Source organism: Haliaeetus albicilla, chromosome 9, assembly GCF_947461875.1.
Source record: "Haliaeetus albicilla chromosome 9, bHalAlb1.1, whole genome shotgun sequence".
NCBI classification, from domain to species: Eukaryota; Metazoa; Chordata; class Aves; order Accipitriformes; family Accipitridae; genus Haliaeetus; species Haliaeetus albicilla.
Genome location: NC_091491.1, coordinates 4,348,784 through 4,371,602, shown reverse-complemented (window position 1 = coordinate 4,371,602; position 22,819 = coordinate 4,348,784). Strand labels below are relative to the sequence as shown.

The following is a 22,819-nucleotide window of genomic DNA, read 5'->3' as shown; positions in this document are numbered from 1 at the left end:
AGTGCTTACCTGTAACTCCCTCTGCTCTGTAACATTTTACAGATGTACGAATAAAATATTAAATGTAAATCCAGTGAAAATAAAGGAAATCATTATGAGTTTACACCAATATGGATAAGTATACAGGCTAAAGGAGCTCCTTCAGATATTGCCAACCTTAACTACAGATAATTTTGGATGCTATTTACCATCTTCAGCTTGTTTCCCTTGTAAACCTGGGAGCAGCAGAACGAATTTCTGAAACCAGTAAAATATTTTACAGATGGAAGGGGAGAGGGTTACATCCAGACAAGTGGAAAGATAAATTTAATGTGCATTCTCCATCAGACCTCAGTTGCATTCTTTATACACTTTTTTTTGTGTGCTCCATTTTTGCTGTCCAAGATAAATATCACTGTCCTATTTTTTAATGGATTTGGATTATAAAGAGTTGAGAGGTAGGGAATTTCCTGACTCTAAATTGTTCTGAGTCCTTCTTTGTTGATACACAGCCATTAATCACTGGAAGACAGTGGAAAGAAGCCACATCTTCTATAATTTACTGTGTTGATATCATCAGTTTTTAAAACAGGTTACCAAAGTTTCAAATGCATGTTGACATCTGTTTAAGACTGAGAAGATAAATATGACAAGCTGCCTGATAGTTACTGAGATTTTTCTGTAATCTTTAATTAGATTTTGAGTAACTGGCAGTGAAGGTGAAGCTAGCTGGGGAAAGCTGTATTCCACTTGCATCCTAATCTAGCATGTTGTGAATGAGTGAGTTGTCCTTTGCCTACAGACTTGATACAAAGTTCTGTTTGTCTTTCTAAAAGATCTTCCTTAACCAAAATAGCAGTTGTGGGTTTGATCTAGAATGCCACTGACCTGTATTGCACAGGACATTGTACTTTGTGGTCATAAGGGCTTTTTATGGCATTGAAATCTAGTAGTAATTTTGCAATGTGTGTGTCTGTACACCTGAAAGCCCTAGAGGTTTTGTCTTTTTTTTTTTTTCCAGGACAACTAGCAGCAGCGGTGGGCTCACCATCACTAGTTTGCTGAAAGAAAAGGAAGGCTCTGAAGTGGCAAAGTTTACTTTAGAAGAACTCTGCCTCATTTGCAGCATCCTAAGTACTGCAGAGTACTGCTTGGCGACCACCCAGCAGGTGAGCTTTCCTCTACAGCACCTCTGAGACTGCACCCAGCAGCAGCCCCTCTTGTGTCCTGAGATGCTGTGCTGCTCCCTCTTCAGGAGTAGGCTGCTGTGGAGACTGGAAGAGTCAGAAGTACTAAAATATCTGTAGTAGTGTCTGCTCCACACAGTATCCCATTGATTATTGAACTCTACATTATTAAATCTATATTTCAAAGAAAGAAAAGTAGTGATTTTGCTTTTTCTACCTGAGAAAAGTAATTCGCTTGTAATCCAGCTCTGCAGCATCATTTTTGGATTCAGTCCTTTTATACTTGTTACATAATTTGTTTTGGATAGAGGACCAATTTTTTTAAAAAAAAAAAAGACTCTTGTCATTGCTCATGATCTCCCTTTTATAAAAACAAGAAAAACAGTAATTCAAAATAGGTTTGGGACAATGCTTGCATGAAATATTGGAGCAAGGTGGAGTGAAGAGAGGAGGTATTTATGCTGATATGCTTTGCAGCCACAATGCTTGTTGCATTCAGGTGCTTTCAAAATGCCATAGGTTAGTAGATGAGCTGTGATGTTTGGCTGTATCAAGGTCTCTCCACCACTAGAACTGGCAATCCTCCTCCTCTGCAGTTTGGGCACAGGCAGGGTGTTGAAAAACATCTTTATTAGCAGGACAGGTGCCACAGTGTCAAGCTAGTACATTAGCATGTCATACTAGAGTTACATATATGACCTTGGAGTTTTACTTCTTTGAGGATACAGTGCCACCATAGGCCATCCTGGCAGATCAATATGTCCAGGGTGTCCAACAAGGAGAGTTTTCCAGTGTTCACTGGCTGAGTTTTGGATATGGTCTGGGCACAGATTAGGTTTTAAGAAGCTGACTTTTCCAGGACATAAGTTTTCAAGAATGGTCATTCCAAGAAAGAAATCTGATCTTTCTGTTGCTTGTTTTGTTTCCTAACAGTTGGAAGAGAAACTCAAAGAAAAAGTGGATGCAAGTCTAGTGGAGAGAATCAACCTGACGGGAGAGATGGACACTTTCAGCATGTATGTTCAGCAGATGCATCCTCCCAGAATATATCAAACATCCTAGTTTGTCAGCCAGATGGTGCTGGAGTAATGCAAGCCCAAGATCCCAGTGTCGCAGGACCCAGCCAGCAGTAGGACCCACCCAGATACGCAGCCTAGGCATAGGCATTTCCCTGGTGAAGGAACGGTCATCCTTTGGCTAGAACGAGAGCAGCAGTAGTACAGACTTTAGATGTAGTTGTTCCCCATCGTCCTAGCCAAAGGAACAAGAGCACTGGAAAGGGGAAAGGAAACAGTGAGTTTCCATTTGAGACATCATTTGCATCTTGGCAGCTCTGTGAGGTGGCTGTTACATTTCAAGAAAGGAAGCTATTTCAGTACATTCCTTCCTGCTTTAACTTCCCACTGTTAATCAGCAGCCTTGTCAGTATGATCAAACCCCATTTCAGAGGACATAAAAGACTGATCCAATCTTATATTTGGGGATTATAATTGAGAGAAGATTATCATTCATTAAAATAACTTTTCACGTAACGATGCTAAAAATATTCCCCTCTAACATCCTCTCCTTTCCACCCCTGACAAACAGATTGAATATTTTTTGAGAGAAGGAAATCGAGGCAAAAAAATATCACATCAGACAAAAGAAAACCTTGGCAAAGCTGGGAAAATAATCCCTATCACCAGCTCTCCTTCTCCATAAAACAAAGATTCAGCCCAGATAGCAGTAAGATTTTTTTCAGAAGACTTCCTTCCTGTGATTCCTCATCTCTTGCTCCAGTGGGCAGGATCCCACTGAATCTCCATCCAGGTTTTTCACATGGTCTCGGGCTCCATTCCAGGTTGCAGAAACTCCCTTCCCTTTAGATATTTCTCAGACCTTTTTAAGAGTGAATCCCTGACCAAAAGCTAGGGTTGCTGTGTCCACTAAGCCAAAGCAAGCAAGGTAGCTGGGGAGTAGAAATAAAATATGCCATATGATTGGGTTTTCTTAACATGGACAAGTTGAGGGTGAGTTTTGTGTTTTCTCGTGACCTTCTCAGCACGAGCCAGCTACCTTGAGTCACTGCTCAGTTTCCACAGTGGCTGCCTCGTGAGGTGGTTGGTTGTAGGCAGCCCGTATGATGTGTTTTGGAAATTGTTTAAACGTATAGTTCACATTTGCTGGTTTGGACAGCTTTAATGTTAAACTGACAAGCCTGATGTATCTTGTAACAAAGGCTTTTTAATTGACTTTCAGTCTGTTCCAGTATAGCGCTTTGTCCAGTCTTCTGTCAGTGTAAGTCATAGCTATAAACTTCTCTGGCATTTGCTCATTCAATACCAAACAAGTTGTTTCTTCTGGGATTTGATGTCTTGTTAGGCACGGTCATAAAGAAAGTGATAAAATGTTGCTGCTTACACACCCTGGAAAGTGTTTCTTCATTTGCAGAAAGGATAGTGCAGAACCACCCCAAATATGTATAAAGCGATCGACTCTGAGCAGTGGGGGGGTTACCCCTGGGGTGGCTAAGCATTTTGAGGAAATGTGGGAAAAATAATGAGCTCTTCTTGAAGCTCCACAGAAGGAAAATTATTGTCATGTAAATCCAGAAATCCATGATTCCCACTTCCCTGCCCTGTCAGTCTGTTGTGAGATTATGGGCAGCATTTAGAGACCCCTTGAAGGCCTGAAGCGTTGACTTTGCTATAGTAAGCACTTGCTGTACTAGAACTATACTGCTCGTTTATGACCTCAGCTTCCCAATCTATCAGCTTCTGTGCATCTGTCAGGGATTGTATGAGGATTCATTAACTGCTGCTGAAGTACTGTTACATGCTGCCGGGGGCAAAGATTTGAAGTGGCTTCTAGCAGAGCCAGGATCCAGGCCCTCTTGGCATGTCATGATGCTTTGCATTTGCAACACGCTTCTTGCTGCACCGTTACCCCTCTACAGGAGGTATTTATTTTGAAAAGTAAATAAATAGGTTTGTCTCCCTGTTTGCAATCTTGTGGTTTTCAGGTGAGAGCACGTACTTTGTGACCCAGCTTCGGACAGACTCCCGACATGTGGAGACTAGTGATGAAGTTGCTTTTCTTCCACTGAGAGGGTTGTGTTTTGTCTTGGTGCTGAACCACAACCCTTTCCTACGAGTCACTGCCAGCAGCTGCCCTGCAGGAGTCAGCTGTGCCCAAGACACAGTTATTTCAGTCTCGCTCCTTTGGCATTGCTTGAGCTGGTGGAATCCCCCAAAGGATTAAATCCTGTAGTGCCCACCAGAAGCAGTGGCACCAGCAGAAATGGTCGCAGGCTTTTTTTATGCCAATGCAAGTTTCAGGTCATGTAAACTTGAAGCCAGTAGTCACTTCATCTCCCATGCTCATTTTTCCAACTAATTTTGGATGAGTTTGGTTTTACAAACACATTAATTGCTCTGAAGGAACAGTCTTTTACTTGGCATCTTGTTCCAGACTTTATGTGCTGGAGCCCTAGGAAAGGGAATAGACAACCTCTGTGGGTTGTGGTGAAGAACAACACTCAGATCCCAGCAGCAGAGTTAAGAGTGGGTGATATTTCTCAACAAGCAGGTGGACACTTAAAAATATTTTGAACAGTGAACTCCAGAGTAGTACCCAGAACTTCACAAAGAAGATGAGGGGGAGGAAAGATGGTTTGAGGAAGCATTGGTCAGATTTCTTACAGATCTGCAATTCCCATCTGTGCTACCATCATGAGAAAGAGCAAAAGTAAAATCCAGTTCTTACATATATAATCCCAAAGTTGTAAACAGGCATCTGTGGCAGATTTAAAGTTTACACTGTTTTTAAAAACTGTACTTACTTAGTGAAACACAGTCACTTGTTAGTTCTAGCAGAAGTTGTCTGTAATGCGAGTACTGGGTTACGTGCCCTTGAGGGTGGTCTGAGTTGCTGCAGACAGTGTTTCTCGGCTGTTGTTTTAGGATCGGTTGCACCTTTATGCACATCGTATGGTGGCATCAAGTATGTCTCTAAGCAATATCATGCTGTTTAAAAAAAAAGAGGGGGGGCGGGAAGGGAAATGTGTTTGACTAATGTGTTCTTTAGTCTGGTATATGTCTCTGAGAAACTCAAACAATGGATGGCGGCAATCCTAGACATAGTGTAAATAAGACATCGGCCTTGATCTTCTCAAATGGGAGACATGTTCAGAACTCATACAGATGTACTTTTTAAAATCCTCTTTGCAAGTTTCTGTGAGTAGTAGAATATTGACTGTGAATAAGTGGAGAGATGATAAAATGTTGGTTTTATGCAGACTGGATTAAATTTGAAGCCAAATCTCAGTCTGGGCTCGATACTCAGGGGTTTCTCCTCTTCCTGATGCGAAGGTGGGGGTTACCCCATCTGACACTTTTGATCTCCAGCCCCTTCTATGTGTCAAAACAGAGACAGGTCAACTGTAAAAATGTCCCCTCTACACTAAAGCCCGTTGTGTAGCTTCCTGATGAACCGCACGCAGATCTTCCCGGCTTCTTTTCAGTACAAGTTTTAGCCATATGTATTCACAGCGTAATGCTACTGTCAGCTAGTAGATGATTTTCCTCCTTTCACAGTCAAATAAGCCAGTTCTGGCACTGTGTTGCTGAGTACTATTCTAAAACTCATGCTTGATTTTTTTTGCAGTGTAATCTCCAACAGCATACAGCTGTTAGTGCAGGACCTGGATGCAGCCTGTGACCCTGCCCTGACTGCTATGAGCAAGGTAGGGGATGGATTTGTTTCGGGAAGAGGTAGTCTTAAGATCCACGTAGAGTCCTTGTTTGCATTGATTGCTTGATTTCACTAATGACACATCCTTTTATGCTGCCTTGAGACTTATCCATCTATTGATTTCTTCTTGCTTCTTAGAGCAGCAATCGCTGTAGTTATAAATATATCCTTCACTCCAAAAACTCCTATCATTCAGATTAGAGCTTTCATTCTTTTGCAGCGTGTTAAAATACATGGATAACAAATATACTTTCTGTAAGTATCTAAGGCTTTCTCTTTCCCCTCCTAATGCCAGTGGAGCCTTTAAAATTGGGAAAACTTTTGTTAGCATGAAATTTCAAATACACCTTCTCATTTGCTATCCTCTTTGTGTTCTTTGACAAGGAGTTTTACTAGCCTGCTTGTTTGTGGCTATTAAATGGAGGTACTCAAAGGGTAATATGGAATTGAGATTGAGCCCTATTGCTTCTGTGATCCTCTCAAGGACATATGGAGCCATTCCTAGAGAGGCCCATGTGATTAGTGCTTAAGGATTTTGTTGCAGTTACACTGCTGGCTTTTATACGTTTGAAACACAGAACTGTGTTTTCTTGCCAAAGTATTGTGAAAACCCAGACTGCTTTAGACAGAGGTGAAGACAACAAAAGTGGATTGAACTATTTTTTTAATTAGAAATATTAAACATAGAGCTCCATTTTTCTAGGATCAACACACTGTCTCGCTGCCATGAATTTTAATAGCTTTCTGCTTTATGATGTATTCCAGCTGTAACTAGCCCCGCCACCCCCAGCTAATATTTGAAGTGGAATGCAGCTGGTAATAGAGCTTGTACATGTTCCAAATGAAAAGAGGATTTTTTTTTTTTCCCAGTAAAATAACACCATTGGGAAGGGCTCAGCACTTCAGGTGTTGCATGTCTGCCATGTCAGTTCCTTAGATCCCCTGAACGTACGTAGTGTAGTAGTATTTGAATCACTTAGCTCTGACTGTTTATACCCAAGTAAACCACAACCTTGAGAAAGGAGCAGCTGGTAGGCCATTTATTTTTGTCTTTGGAACACTGGTAAAATGCAGCACATGTGATGGGACTGATGATATATAAACAAGTTAAGTGTTATGAAATTAGCTAAATAAATACTTGTCACTTGTGCACACATTCCACTATTTGCATCAGACAGAGTCACTTTTATGTGTTTTTTACTAGACCTGAGTTTGGTGGAAGAGATTTTTTTCCTTCACCCTCTTCTTCCCTTTCCTTTAGGGCTGGGTTATTACTCTGACAGTCGAATAAGAAACACATATAATTATTTAAATGCAGAGTTAGTATTTGGAAGTGTAAAATTTCAGTCTATATTAAAGGAGTAAAGGCTGCGTGGCTGATCCATTCCAATTTTCCTTTACTGGGAAGGCATGTCTGACTCAAGACCCCTGCGCCATTAGGGCTCTTCCTTTGTTTAACTTCTTTTCATTTACTTCACTCTCGTGTCCTGCAAGATTGCACATCCCCAGTCCTCTGTTGGACTCTCTTGGTTTTTTTTTTTTCCTTGCAAATATGTTTTGTAACTATAGAGGTAAATTAAGAAATACTTAAACCTCTAAATCACTTTGGCTGCAGGCCACTTTGAGAGATTTAACACAGAAAATGGCATCGTGAATATTGCTTTCAGCTGGGAACGGTGCTCAGTTTCCCTGATTCTTTACCTTGTGTATTCTGGAAGAAATGGTAAATGACAAGAAAGCCCCATATTACAAAATTTGTAGGTGATAATCTTTACTCAAACTTTACAGCAGGTGTAGAATGATTAAACACGGCTGTAGGACGGGGAGCTGGGATGTGGGGTAGGAGAGGAATTTGCCCTAAACCCCTGTTGTCATATTCTGGATAACAAAGTACTGTGAATGTGTTGTACTGATCTGTAGCAGGTGCTTAAATTGCCTGGTGTGCTTTATTTTTAATTGTTGGAATGAGGGGACTGCTGATCTGCATGGGATATTTTTGCCCCAATTAAGTTTATGGATTGCACTGGATAAGGCTTGATTTACTTGCTGAATTAAACATCGATTTATATGTAAAACTGTGCTTGTAAGTGGGGCTGGGGGACATTTTAGTGACTCATGTTGATCGCTTGCTGGTTTTTTATATTTTGCTAAAACCTTTTGGCACAGCTGCAATTTCCTACTTCTTACAACTGAGTGGACAACAGCAAGCGCTTAAACACAGAGCTTTAATAATCTCTGCAATACACACAATGAAAACCCCAAGAGCAGAGCAATCAGAGCTGCCAGCTGCTAATTAAAAGTCAGCATGAGTGCATTTTAGCCCTCAAACAAGGTGCAGCATGCAACAGCGCAAACCAAAACTCGTGTCAGAAAACAACGGAGGCAGATTCGGAGGCAGCAGTATCTGCTGCCCACAGCACCCACTGGCTTTCCTTTCCCTCTCGCCTCTTTCTGCATGAGCGACATGAGGGCAAGGGAGAAGATGCTGACCCGGCAGTTACAGATGCTCCCCTTGCCCAGTCCGGAGCTTATCATTAGGATAAGCTGGCAGTGGGATGCTACTGAGCACGGGGAGACCTGGACACCGATTCATCCTCTGTTAAATCACGAAGCAACCCCTTTTGCTAGAGACTCATGTCAGTGCTGGACATGGATGAGGGACCTGGTGGTTCCTCGTTTGGCCCTGCCACCCCACTCCCAGCTCTCTGGGGACACGGGGCCATGTGGGGACATGGGGACCCACAGCCAGGCAGACCCAGGAGCGCTCTTGAGCCCCCGCTATGCCCAGAAGGTAGTGCAGCTCTCGTTAGATGTCAAACCACCCCAGTTTTGCTCAGGGTTTCTCTCTTCTCCTCCCCTTTTTAAGAAAGCACCCTAAAATCTTGATGGTCTGGTGGTTTTGTTGTGAAAACCAGCTCTGAAGGTAGCACCAGGTCTTCAAACTCGGGTCCTGCCCTCGCAGGCAGCCGCGTCGCCCCGTGTCCTTGTGGCACGCAGGTGCCTTTCGGGTGCTGCGGGGTGCCCCGTGCGCTGGGCTTCTGCCTTTGGCCAGCGAGTGCAAAGCCTCGCCGCTCCTGTTCTTTGGGCTCATTTTCAGCTTGTGTATGTAAACTATGTGGATATCGCAAGAAAAACATAGGACAAGGGAAAAAGAAGAATAAATTTAAAATGACAGGAACAAAGCTTTACCAGAAGAGTTGGGCTCATATTTCTTTTGATTACTTTTCAGTATGTGTACTATGTCTTTCATTGCAGCTACTGGGGGTTTTTTTTGGTTGAAACACACCCACATACACACACAAAGGACTATTTTTACTGTTCAAGCTTTAAAAGTTTGGTTATAAAGTATTGTTTTTGGAATGAAGACCAACAAAATGAAAGAGCTACTGTTCTATTGTTGTTGCAATAATTCAACACAGCAGTCCCTTCCCACTTTCTGGCTCTTCCCACTATATGGGGATGGTCTGTTGGTTGAGGATCGTTGTCTATCGAGAAGGGCCAGCACTGGGAATGTGTGAGTCCCTCAGAGAAACAGGCACAAAGTATCTTTTTTGGATATGACAAGTACCATGAGGAGTAGAAAAGCAGTTGTCTCTTGAGCAGTCTTCCAAGTGAAAATAAGACGGAATGAAAACCTGTAGAGCAGGTAATGAGAGAGATATCCTTTCTAGCTACCCAGGTGATCTGAGATGAGCAGGTTGGGATTTTGTTTGGTTGGTTTAAATGAAGACAGCTTTGGTAGGACACGTGTAGACTCTCTCAGACACTGTGGTTTTGCAAAGAATTTGGCTTCTCTTGCCCATCAAGTCACTTAGGCTGCATGTTGTTTGGATGGAATTGAATCAGCTGGGTTGCAGTGAACAAAGTAGCTGTAATTAAATTAAAACCAGGAATAAAAAACAACATTCAAAATCCAGAACTTGAGAAAACAAGTTTGAGGACAAACACCTCCTCAAAAGAAAAAGCTCATCTTCCACGTGCCCTGTTTCCTATCCTCATTTCATATCTGTTTTCCTCCTGTTTCATCTTAAGCATGAGGAGCAGCATCTCTAAACAGTTGGAGCACATTGCAGAGTGCGTAGTGTCTGAACAGTAGCATGGCTAAGAGTGCTTTTTTCGGATGCTCATGTTCCTGAGTGAGACTTTGTTATATACATGGATGCTTGGCCAGGCCTTACCCAATTACCTCTTCCCCCCCCCATGACTTATACTGTGTACTCCCTGTGTACTGCAAATAAGGCTCAGAGAAAGTCAAGGGAGTCTCACATCTGGCTCACAGGGGCTATTCTCTTGCATTTCTGCTGACGGTAAATGAAAACAAAATGGGAGGTTGAGTAACTCTTCTTGTTTTGTATTTTTTTACATGTATTTGGGATGAGCTGAAGCTGGCATCCTAGCTTGTACACCAGAAGCGTTTTCAGTGTGAGCTACGCTGGTGTAGAGTGCGTTGGACTTCAAGACTATTTCTACCTCTTCCATCTATCTGTCATCAGTCTCACCAGTATTAAAGTCTTGGCTGCCATACAGGAATCCAGACTTTGCAAGCTTGCAGATATTTTTCTCAAATGCCTGTAATCAGAATTTATAGGGGCACTTCATCCCAGCAAACTGGAAACTGTTAAATATCAAGGCAGTCTGGCATGCTCCAAAAGCTTTTTTAATCCTACTGGTCCCCATTTGTGTAGGTTACCGGTCACAGTCTCTCTCTGCTCTGGTGCAGAAAGGGCCGCTCTCGGTTTTCTTTGTATCTTGTGGAAGGGTTTTGCTCAATCAGTATAGTGACGAAGAACTTGACCTTGGTGGTGAATTGCAGAGGCAGTCTCTTGATGATTCCATAGAGATCTTTTGACAGGAAGTTTGTACGGTTTTCCTTACCTATTGCTTGAATCTTAATGAATTAAGCAGTCTTTTTGGTTGTTTTTTCCCCTTTGTGCAGATGCAGTGGCAGAACGTGGAACACGTTGGTGACCAGAGTCCTTATGTCACCTCAGTGATTCTCCACATTAAACAGAATGTCCCCATCATCCGTGACAATCTGGCCTCCACAAGAAAGTATTTCACTCAGTTCTGTATAAAATTTGCAAAGTAAGTTACCAACATGGCACAGAGTTTATCGAGGTCTCTGGTTCTCACTAGTCTGTTTGTGCATGATAATCTATTTGCTTTCTAGTGTGCAGCATCAGTGGCTGTTAGTGTCTGGGTCAAGACCGTCTCCATCCAAGGAGACCGCAGAGGGAGGTGGGGTAGGGCAGCAAACACCAGCAGCTGCTGGCAAGGTTAAAAGATTTTTCAATTTCATGTCTGAAGTTTCCTGCTGAGGCAGCTTTTCTCAGGTATTTGTATTGATTGGTTCCTCTTTATGTGCCTAAACCACCCCATAAACTTTTGTGATGATCACTGTCTACTGTTTGCCAAGTACAGAAAGTTTTGGGTTGGACATCTTTAAAAAACTTTGAATGTCTGAATGTAGACATGACTCTTGCTATGGGAACCTTTTTTCCTTCCAGTGATAAGAGGCTGCAGTGCTTCCAGGTACTGAGAAATTTAGTGCATAATTTGCCTCAAAATAACTTTTCTAATAGCTGTAGCACTGTTGTAAGGAGGGCATGTGTGATGAGTATATTCTACCTTCAGAGTCTAAAAGCTGATTTTTTGTGCAAAAATAATTCAGTAAGGAGGGGAAATATACATTCAGATTTTGGGGGATATTACGAGTGTCTTCCTGGCAAGTCACTTGAGCAGCATGAAAGAACTGGAAGATGAGACGGAAATGCCCCTTGCCTCTGGATTCAGGGTTGAGGGTGCAGCTCTCCAGCATCTCTTGGGACATCCAAATTTGGAAGTGATGTGTCTGAAACAAAAATGCAGTTCTTTGGGAAGATAATTTGAACCCTTCCCTGTTTGCCTGTGGCCAGCTGAGCTTTGCATGCCAATGCCCCAAGAAAAACCCTCAGGAGGACTCTGCTAATTGTAGCTGCTGCTTTTGGTGTTGCATGTGACTATGCTGGTAGACTTGGAGCAGTACCATGCATATCATGTGTCACTCTAAAATACCTTAACGTTTCATTCATCTGTAATAAGCTAATCATCCTGAAATAAACTGTATGGCCTGGCAGTTACTGTGTGGGTTTGAGACTGGAGCTTCAGCTCCTGCTTCAGCAGGGAAGGATGCAGCAGGCTCTCCTGAGAACTGTTAGGTTTCGCAACAGGGAGGCTGGCCTGAGAGTTTCATTCCCCCTTTCTATCTCAGGGTACTCATTAGTTTGCATTAAGGAGCAGTTACTGATAAATCATATTATGACGTCGCCCATAATCACTGTTTGAAATGCTATCTTGGTGAAAATTTATTGCATTTAAGCCTTCTATGTGGTTACGCTTGAATTTTATATTGCTAACATGGTGATAAATAAAACCCCCCATTTACTCAGCTGTTCACAGCATACTCTTAATACCTCAGCTTAGTTGCCTCCCTTTTAACTTTATTGCTAAGCACATACCAAGTAAACTCCAGATAAAATACCCAGCTCTCACGTTTGAGAAAAGTTCACATCTAAGCTGAGTGCCTTCATCACAGCTTGTTCCATAGAAGAGCACAGAAACCTGCAAAACTGCTGCTCCACTTCAAAACGTTTTTTAAGACAAGTACAGCTCTGATCTACAGCATATTAAAATTAAGACACAGTCCTCAATTCACTGTTCCGTGGATCAGGCGTAGAAGTGAAATTTGGTTCCTGAAGATTGTTTTTGTCAGATCATATTTAGAGTCCTTCTGTACAACATGGTTTTAAGGCAAACTAGCCCAGTGGTAAGGGTGCACTGGTCTACTTAAAACGCTTACGACATTTTAATGCGTACAAACATTTGTATTTTTGAAGCTCTGAATTCTTATGGAATATGCTGGCCTGCCCAGTATAAATGCCTGGCCTTTTGTGTGTTCCACAACGCTGAAAATCCTTTTAACAGGCATTGTGCTTCTCCGTATGTTAATGCCTGTATCTTTTTGAACTGCCAGCCACTTCTCAGCATTAATGGATTGTATAAAGTGCTAGTGTTGAGTTACAGGACCACAGGGGAGAAGGCATCTAAAGTCACTAAATTTAAAACTGAGGGATCTGAGCCAAGTCTGGAAGAAGAAAAATGGCCATCAGAAATTGCATCAATCCTCTAACCTAATTTGTCATATTTGCTTTGTTTTGACCAAAATGCAACCCTCACTCCCTTGAAACAGTGAGAAGCAGCCAGCTTTCCAGGAGGCACTCGCAGGCAGGGTGAGGGGCTCTGTTCTCACTGCACCTCGATCCTTATCCTTTGAAATCAAAAACCGCAGCAGCGAATCCATGGCTGCTATGCCGGGATGTGTTTGGGAAGTCTGTGACCTGACCTTAATGAGGAAGAGATTAGAACCGAGAGACAGGAAAAACAAACAGCTCTCCCCCTCGCCAGAAAAGCGGCTCGTCCATCATGGACAGCCACGCGTGGTGGGTAACTGCAGCAGGCGTCCTCCCAGTCACTCTGGCCTTTGCATCGTGTTTTCAGCAGAGGAGTTAGGTGGAAGAAGATCATGGTGAAGAAGCTTCTGGAGGTTTTGAAGCAACGGGCTGAGCTAAGCCTGGGCAAGCCTGCAAGGGCTGGTCACCGCCTCGGAGGGCAGCATAAAGCAAAACTCTTCTCAGCTGCAGTGACTCAGTGACACCAGGATGCTTTGAATGATGTCCTGCAGTAGCTCATCTCCCATCAGACAGACAGACTGTGGTTGCACCTCTGTCTGCCTTGCTTAGCAAGGCACTGTGTTTGATGCATCATCAGTGCAGGGGATTAGGAAAACACAGGCTTTGGCAGAGCCATTCCCGTTGGAGGGGAGCCTCTCAGATGCTGTGGTTTCTGTGCTTTAGGTTCCTAATCCATCTTGCACTGCTTTATTGTCACACTGGGGACTTGTCTGCTTCTATGGAGCGTTTGCTGGATTCAGTTTTATAGCTGAAACTGTAAATGAATTCTGGCATCCAATCTAGCTCTGTGGATGTGCAGGGAGTAGAGGCATTTAGAGTACAAAATCTCGTGCAGAGCATTACCGTTGAATACGCACGTATTATTCGCATCAGGATTGCCTGGTGTGTGCTAGGAGAGCCAAGCACTGAGTCCAGCCTAGGCAAGAGACTCAAGTGGATTTTTCAGTTAAGTGCAACTGCCCTTGATGGTCTCTGCTAGTCTGAAAAAAAAAAAAGGCAAAAAAAACCCAGAGCAGCCCTTGGATCTTACGGTTTGTCTTGTCTGTCCTGCTGGAGTTAAGAAGCTGTTTCCAATAAGGCAGCATGAAATAACAGGCATGTGGGGATGGAAGGTCGCTTTACCCTTCTGCATTGATTGTGGGTGGCCATCCTAAGGGGCCTGGGAATTGTTTCATGCAAGACAGAATGCCGTCTATGGGAGACCATGTGGTTATATAGAAGATTAAAAAAAAAAAAAAAAGAGGGGAGGGGGTCCTTTGGCTGCCTGTCTGCCACCCTGCAGAAAGAAAGGCTCGCCCTGTTTCTCATACACAACATGAGCATTAGCACCGTGCCTGACCTTACAGAGGGAGGGAGAGTTGGACCTACGTGCAAGATCAAAGGTACAATTAATCTCTTGCATTCTTCCTCTTGTAGCAAGCTGCTGTATCCAAAGCTGCTACCGATTGATCATTTTATAGGATCACCTAAGCTCCAGCTGTGCTTGGCACTCTCCATTTGCCCTCTGTGAATTAGTTATACACCTGAAAAATGGACTTCTAAAACAGATAAGTTACATCTCTGCTGTAATGCTGTTGTGCCTGAGGAGACGGGACTTGTTTTCCTCCTCTTATTTATATTTTGTTGCCAAGGTTGTTTCTCTGGTGGCCAAATTCAAAGCTATTTGGGGCAGCCCAGTAGCTGGTTCTTAATAGTAGTTTGAAATTGTTCTCCCTGACACCTCTCCAGGAAAAGATGATTCACTGAGAGAGGTCGTGGCTGTGTCTGAGGGAAGGGGAAGGGAAGGAGCCTTCTCTTGGAAGGACTCTTCCTTGAACCGTTTCTTTCAATTTGCTCAGCAGCTTGGCATGCTCTGTGCCTGAGTTATGTTTTTGTCATTCTTCCATGAGAAAGGGCAAAAAATAAATGTGCTGGCTTGGAAAACAGGTGGCAGGACAAACAAGATGCTATCCATGCTCCTTGCTTCTTGGGAAGGAAACAAATAGCTTGACAGATGCAAGGGGGAAACCACGCTGAATTTAGATCATCACCATAAACAGTGCTTCATTCAAAAAGGACAGAAAACAGACCGACTTACATGAACTTAGGACAGAGCCATTAAAATCTAAGACCTGCCACCAGGTCATGGACAAGGTCCTGGAAACGTGAGCTTTGTAGGCATTCAGCCAAAGAAGGCTCTGTGAAAGAAGCAGAGTACATTAAAAACAAGGCAGCAGGAGGAAGACAAGACTATGAGTGGTGTGGTCCTGAGAGACGGAGTCTGTGTTGCTCATGCTGGCCCCTCTCCTTGCGTTCAGCTCCTGAGTTTTCCTGGTGCTGCAGCTCAGTAGGGTAGGTGGGGCAGGATCTGGTCTTGCAGGTGCTCAGCCAGTGCTTCTGCTAGAAGGGAGCATCTGCTTCTCACTGAAGAGTGAGTGAAACTACCACGAAGCCTAAAATCAAGAAGCAAAAAGCTAAGACCAAAGCTGATGCTCTGGAGTAAGTTGTCCAAGGTGGCGAATATTGGGCTTCCGTCTGCCAATTTCTCCCTGGTTGAGCGTATGTAACTTAGTAACTTTTCTGAGTCTGAAGTCCACATTAGTAAAATAGGGTAATGGTGTTTTCCTTTTCACAAAACTTTTTCTTGTCTTGATTGTGTTGGCTAGAAGCTTTCTGGAAGAGTGCCTTTCTGTGTGAATGTCCAGGGCCCAGCAGACCTCCAGCCTTGGCTGGACCTCAAGTTCAGCGTGTAATATGCGTGTTATGGAATTACTTGTATGCAGTAAAATGTACGTTCTGGATACAATCAGGATACTTCCATTCCATGAATAGCTATACTAATCCTGGCATGTTGGGTTTTTTATTACGGACAATAGTTTGTTTGCTTGTTCTTGACCTTGTACTGTAATACTTCATATATAGTTTATAGCAATTTATTTACATAGGGTATGTGTGCAACTTCTCAATTAACTTTGAGATCAGTGTGGATTAAAGCAAAAGAATTGTACCTAGGGTTTGGGGGTTTATTTATTTAGTATACTTAATGTGTCTGGAATCAGCTTGAGAACCAGGCACTTAAAGTGTCTTTGTGGAAAGCCATCCTGGTTTGGTTTTGCATGCTTTGTTACCACAGAAGACTGAATGACTCCAAATACTCACATGTAATTGTGTCATTTTGTATCTCTTCTCTGCAGCTCCTTCATTCCCAAGTTCATTAACCATCTCTTCAAGTGCAAACCTATTAGCATGGTGGGCGCAGAACAGGTAAGAAGTAGTTGTATTGGCTGTCATATTTTATGACTTTTGGGTTCAAGAAGTCAAGGCAGTTTTTGGTAGAAAGGGGCAGAGAGCTGAGTTATGTGTCCTGAATTCTGGTGCAGCTGAGGCAACAGGGATCCACTCTGGTACAGGGCAGAGTGGAAGCAGGTTTACACGGATCCTGCCACAGTTGAACCGGTCGTGAGAGAGGGGTCCTAGGCACCTTCCCAAGCAGAGGAGCTTTTACTTTGCCAGTCAAAGTAACAATAGCACAGGAACAGCAAACCTCTTGCGCACCTGTCTAAAGTGTCACGATGAGATTGTTTTCAGTGTGCTCACACAAAGGAAAAGAAGTGCTTGTGGCAGAAACTATTGCAAGAAGCTCCCGCATCCTTCTCAGAAAGACTGTTGTTTTTCTGTCCCATCCTTTCTCAAATTTCCCTCTGCTGCTACTCTGCCTTCTCCTGGAGTTAAACTCAAGCCTATGGCCTCTCTGCTCAGAACAGTTGGGGCATGGTCAACCCGAAGTTGCTGGATGAGATGTGCTTCCCCTTTCCTCTCCTTCAAGAAGTTCCAGGGTGGAGGGTGGGCAGTGAAGAGGGCCTGTGCGGTAATGGCTTTAATCCGTTATTCATACATGTGTCTGCTCCTTAAAAGGAGTTGATGTAGGAAGCATTATTTGGAGGGGAAGTGAGACAACAGGAAAACTTTACCAAAAAAACCCAACAAGAAGCCCAACCCAAAAGCCCAGGTGTCCAGGGAGTTTCTCACCTCAGGTAGTTTAAACACCAATACTTTTTTTTGTTTTTCTTTAGTAAGTGTTGAATGTAAAACACACACAGTGCTTGGTCTCACATGACAACGTGTATGCCAAGAGCAGGTTGATTCCTACGCGTTCCCCACGCAGTGCTCAGCACCACGCTCCCGCGGTGGCGGCGTGCCAGCTCTCAAGCAGAGCAATGCCGGATCCTCCCAGGGACTGTGCTCACTGCTCCCAGGTGCTGGCTCCTTCCTCTCTGAGGAAACGAAGCCGTGGGAGCCCAAGGGCTCCTCCGCAGCCTGATGGCAGTTTTGCTAGAGCCTGCATCCTGGCTGAGTTCCAGCGGGTGCAAATAGATGTTTGCCTCCTTCGGTTTGCCTGCTAGTTATAGATGGCTGCTGTCTGCCTCTCCTCGGAGCTGTGTGGGAAGGATGGGGTTGTGGAGGCATAATGCAGTCCTTTCTCTATTCTGTCCCAAAAAATTGCTAAATGGAGGCCCTGGGTTTGGTGGGAGTTTTGAATCTCGCTAGGCAAGTGATGCTGCAGTGCCTGAAGACAGGACAGTTTCTCTCCTGCGTAAATGCCTTCCAGGCCTTGCTTCCTCAGGCATTGCAAAGATGCCGAAACACTGCTGCATGGTGGGGAAGAGCCATCCCCACCTCTGCGACTCCGTAACTGAGACCCAGGGAAGTGATGACCCAACATCTAGGTCAGGACTCCCCAGCTTTCTCCCAGGAACCTGCCTCCCTGTTGCACTTTGAGAGCTGTAGATACCGCAAGACAGTGAGATACAGTCTTTGGGAAGGAAGGACGGTGAATTATTGCCGCTTGAATTAACATATGCATTTCTGTTGAAACACTGCCCCTTGACAGGAGCCCCTGTCCCCGAGTTGGACGTGGGTGGGCAGCACAGGGTATTTATTTATTGCCTTGAGACCATGGGTGGAGCTGCAGGGCTGTCACCCTCCGTCTCCCACCCCTGCCTGTGGGCTGGGACCCTGCTACTCTGCGAGAATGAGGTTTTGATTTCAGCTGTCCCCTGCATATACAGCAGCTCCTGATGGGCTAATTTAAAAAAAAAAAAAAAGCAGAATTGTCCCTAATGGGACTGCTGTGAACTTCAAATCAGTGCCATAAAAGCTGCTTGGGTTTTAGGCATCAAAGATGGGTTCTGAGCAGTGTGTGTCTGCAAAATGAAACAGGAGCTTTACATCAAAACCTTCCTCTTTCTTAATGGAAAGCAAATGAGTGAAGCACGGTTCCTGTTCATCTTATGCGATGAGCAAGAACCTCAGACTGATTAAATGAAATCTTTTTTTAAATAAGTGTCTAAAGTGATTAACCGGTTGCCAGCAGTGGGCTTCTGTCTAATGTTAAAAGGTTTTAATATTACTGTATTGGAATAACAGGCCCAATTTGCTTCTTTAAAGCAGACTGGGAAGGTTTTTAGCCTGATTCCCAATGAATATGTGTCATAAGTGGGACATACCTTCCTGGGGTTAGATGTACAGAGGTCTTCAGAAGTTGATCTCTGTCTCTGCAGCATATAGGTCCTCAATTGCCTTAGCATCTTTTGAACAGCCCCCTCATCACCCACCTGCATCTTTCCACACCAGTTTCTCTCCTCTGGTGCAAATGTCGTTGCGGAATGTGCTTTCCTGGCCTTCCTGGTCCTAAACACAGCTTTTCTTGCTGTTTGCTAGTAATCATGTTTGAAATCTGGACACTTGGGCAGTGTTTACAGAGGTGTTCAGTGTGGGGAATGAGTGACTATGGGGTTTCACTTTTTGTGTTTGTCTCTCTGACTTAACAATTCTCCATCTCAGCAAGCTTTGGCAGTGAGTTAGCAATGCCAGGGACCTGGAATGGATAATGGGAGGAAATAGAGTGAGGGGACAGAGCCTGCGAGTGCTGCATCTGCGGGAAAAGCTGCAGAGTGCGCAAAACTCCTATTAGACATGCGAGAGTTTACATGGGAAAGACGTGAATTCCCCAACCGTGGAAAAATCTTCCGTCTATGGGATCCCTCGTAGACATGCAGAAATCCAGCTATGACAGCCTGAGCCGACATCAGGCTCCAGCAGCTCCAGGGTGCACAGAGCTGCTCATTTGTGCTGTGGTTTCCTGGCTTCCCAGGACGAGATTGGTGGCATCGGTTGATCTCATGCAAACCATGAAACAGACAGCAAACAGCAATGATACGCTGCCGCAGATAACAGGGTCCAGATTTGAACTGGCATGACCCATCACCCCTCCTCCTTGGCTCAGTCCTTTGTATTTGACCTGAATTCCCACATGTGCTGAAAGCCATAAATGTTCATATTTTTCACGGTGACTGCTGGGGGTTCTGCAGTGCCCGTAACGTTCTGTGTTGCTCCAGAAGAACAAGCCTCCACCTGCTCCTGAGAGCCCTTTTGCAGGAAATGCGGTGAGTGTGCCGACAGCCCAGCAGGCTTTCATACTCACTGCTGTGTAAATAAATTGTGCTCCTCTTCTTCTAGATTGATTTCAGATTTCTGGCCTTCACTGATCTTCTCCAACCTCCTCAAACATATCTCATGCAACCAGAAGTGTGCAGTATTTGGGGCAATTTTGCTCTAGGAAACCCCTAACCCCCACAGCATTTTGTCTTCAGACAGCGCTTGTCTGTCTGGGCTAAATTTTGTGGCTGCTGTTTGCTGCTTATTTAGCTGCTGGTCTAGTAAAAAAACAATATACAGGCTGTGAGTTTCAGTGTACCAGCGAGCACAGGATATTGAGCAGTTCTCAGTGTAGCTGTATTTGTTGCAGTTTTCTTTTTAAAGAAAAAAAAAAAAAGAAGTGGTTGAGTAAATGCAGAAGACCTGACATAATGGGTGGCTGGGTGCAGGAGGAAGCATGGTGTTAATTCATTTGACCTCAGTATCTAAATAACGATACGGCTACAGGTAATCGAGATTGTTTCACTTTATACTGTCAAGGGGAAGAGGACTGGAAATCCATGCCTTATGTGCCAGATGTTGAGCTGCCATAAGTCGTTTCAAGTCAGCAGAGCAGTGCTCTGTTAAAATCAATGAACGGTGCTGCCATGTAGCCACGGGTGATTGTGTCTCCTTGAAGTGTCATTACGTGGGTCAGTCCCTCCTGTTCCTGCAGTCCAATTACCAGGACTTTTTCCAATGTGGGAAGTGTTAAACTTTTAAGGATGTTGGATTATAGCAGCTAATGGAGGTTGGTAAAAGGGACCTGAATAACAGGTTGTGATTTAACTATTGCAGCTGCTGCTGGACACTCACTCTCTGAAGATGGTTCTCCTGGATCTGCCCTCCATTGGGTCCCAAGTGGTGAGGAAGGCTCCTGCCAGCTACACAAAGATAGTGGTGAAAGGCATGACTCGGGCTGAAATGATCCTGAAGGTAACTCAAGACTTTTGATAACCTGCCAGCCAGACTGCTGGACTGGGAATCGGAGCGAGCGAATTCCAGGGGGCCCTTCCTTTGAATGCGGCAATCTGCAATTGCACATGAACGTATGCGAGCTTGTCCGGGTGCGCTGCCAGCTGTTCTACAGAACTGGCTTCTTCGCCTTGGTTTTGCCCCCACTCTCTTTTAACATCGCATTTGAGTTTTCATCCTCATTTTTCAAGGTAACCAAGGGCTCAAGTTCTGCTTACTAGGAGAGTTGGGGCACCAGATTCCCTCAGGAGCTTGTGAAAATCAGAGCTAGCATCCATAAGTGTCTGCTGCAGGGCAAACCTTCCAGTTCAGGTTACTCCAGGCCTTTGTGCAGACTCCATCACGCAGGGGAGCCAAGCCGTGCTTGAGTCACCTGTTTACTGTCTAGTGTAACAGCCAGTGCAAACATGTCTGGGTTACTGTATTCACTAGAGTCCTTTTTCTTTTTCCAGAGCTGGTGCCTGGAAAATGACCCAAAAGCAGTGTGTTGTCTTCATATAAAGTAACAAGCAAAGCAATCTCCCCTTCCCCGCTCTTGCTGGAGTAAGAAGTTAGGTTTGATCCCAGGAGAAGCAATGGGAGCAATGCAGTTGTACCTTCCTGAGCGGTGGGATTGTCCCCTGCTCACCTGCAATGCTGTGAAGATGTTCTTGTGAGTGAATTAGCGGGACCTGGGGTCAGGCAGGACAGGCAGCTGCCAGCCAGAGCCTCCTGCAAACCTCAGCCAAGGCAAGGAGGGGGTGCAGAGGCCGGGCTCTCCATGCTTGCCTGCTGCTCAGTGTGGCTTTGCTCCCATGCCCAAGGTAATGTCACGGCTGAGTTTGCGTTCCGAATTCAGAAATTAGTTCTGCAATTCCCTGCTTTTGGAGTAAGGTGAATGAGATGTTAGTAGATATGTTAAAGGAAGTCTAAATTTTCTTAGAAATGGCCTGAAGAAAAATACCCTAGTACTGCTAACAGAGGAGCAGGGAGGATTGGTGCCCGTTGCATACAGAAACAGGTCTTTCCGTGGAGCTTATATGTAAATCAGAAAAGTAATGTTGTTAATTTGTCTACCCTTAACATCACATTGGCTTCATCGGGAGCAGTATAGGAAGTGCCTCGGGCAGGGAGTGCAGGCTGTGGAGTGCTGCTGGTCCGCAGGCTGCGCAGTAGCAGTGTGACTGCTTTTTCAGACATCCCGTGCTTACCCTGCTGCTGCATAAAGCACTTCTGCTGGCCCCAAGTGAGGGCTCCATGTCAGTGTAACTAGAAATTCAACAGCGATATGCTTATGGCGCTCAGTGCTCCACAAAGCTGTTTTACAAAATAAGGCCCCGTGTAATTGGCGGATGATGGGGCTGAAAGGTTGGCTGGGGCAGGTTTGCTGATCGTAGTGACTGAATAGATCACCCTGAGTCTAGGTAACCCTACACACAGCATTTGGGGCTGGTGTCAGCAACCATCTCTGGGGTTTGGGAGAGGAAAAAATGGCTCTTGGAAGTGCCTGCTCCCGCTGGACCACCAGTATTTCTGTAGGAAGATTTCCTTGCAGGAGCCCAGAGCTTGACTGGTCATCTCTGGCTGTTCTGTTTGCCTTGTGGGTTGTCTCTTTTTATCAGTGCTCAGACTCCCTCAGCTGTTTCCAAATTGTACATTAAAGAGTCTTTTCCCTAAGAGCTGTTTCACCCCATCAGAAGTACAGGCCACTACACTCCTCCTCAGTGTTTTCAGGGCTCTCCTACCTACTACCAAGATGATTCAGAAGCGATGCCTCTGTTGCATACAACAATACCACCATACAGTAGTGTGCCCAGGCTTATACTGGTGCAGCTAATTCAGTAGGAGTATCATTGAGCCCATAGATGGCACAAAGAAATTCATTCAGCTAAGCCCTACAAAGCACAGATGCAAGCGGGGAGGAGGGCGTCAGGGTGCACACATCCCACAGAGCTGTTTCCTTTCTCCTTTGGCTACACTGTCTGAAGTTCCAGCTTTTCATCTTGGCAGAAGATTTTTACAAGGGCTGTAAATTAAGGATTTATAAGTGTATACATGGCTATGATGTTTCATTGGTCTGAAGTGCAGGGAAAGAAAGAAATGTCTTGGTGACAGAATACAGTGTGGGGTGAGCTGGGTCAATGGAAACATATGGAAATGTTTTCAGAGACAGGGAAGAGTCTGGTCCTGTGCTGTTTCTGCCCTGCGTGCAGGCACACGTTCACACACACACACATTCACACGCACACACGCACTTCCCCAGAAAGATGGGTTTGCTGCCCA

At 44.5% G+C, this 22,819-nt stretch overlaps 1 protein-coding gene across 2 annotated transcripts in view; it reads left to right on the top strand.

Moving 5' to 3' along the window:
* The window catches only part of VPS53 (VPS53 subunit of GARP complex), a 69,305-nt gene that overhangs the window by 42,071 nt on the left and 4,415 nt on the right, over positions 1–22,819 (top strand). For both annotated transcript variants that reach the window (XM_069791044.1, XM_069791043.1), the window contains exons 15-20: positions 1,001–1,148; positions 2,100–2,182; positions 5,811–5,889; positions 10,834–10,982; positions 16,300–16,369; positions 20,381–20,518. In XM_069791044.1, coding sequence (XP_069647145.1) covers positions 1,001–1,148; positions 2,100–2,182; positions 5,811–5,889; positions 10,834–10,982; positions 16,300–16,369; positions 20,381–20,518 — 667 coding nt within the window. The remainder of the gene's footprint in view (positions 1–1,000; positions 1,149–2,099; positions 2,183–5,810; positions 5,890–10,833; positions 10,983–16,299; positions 16,370–20,380; positions 20,519–22,819) is intronic.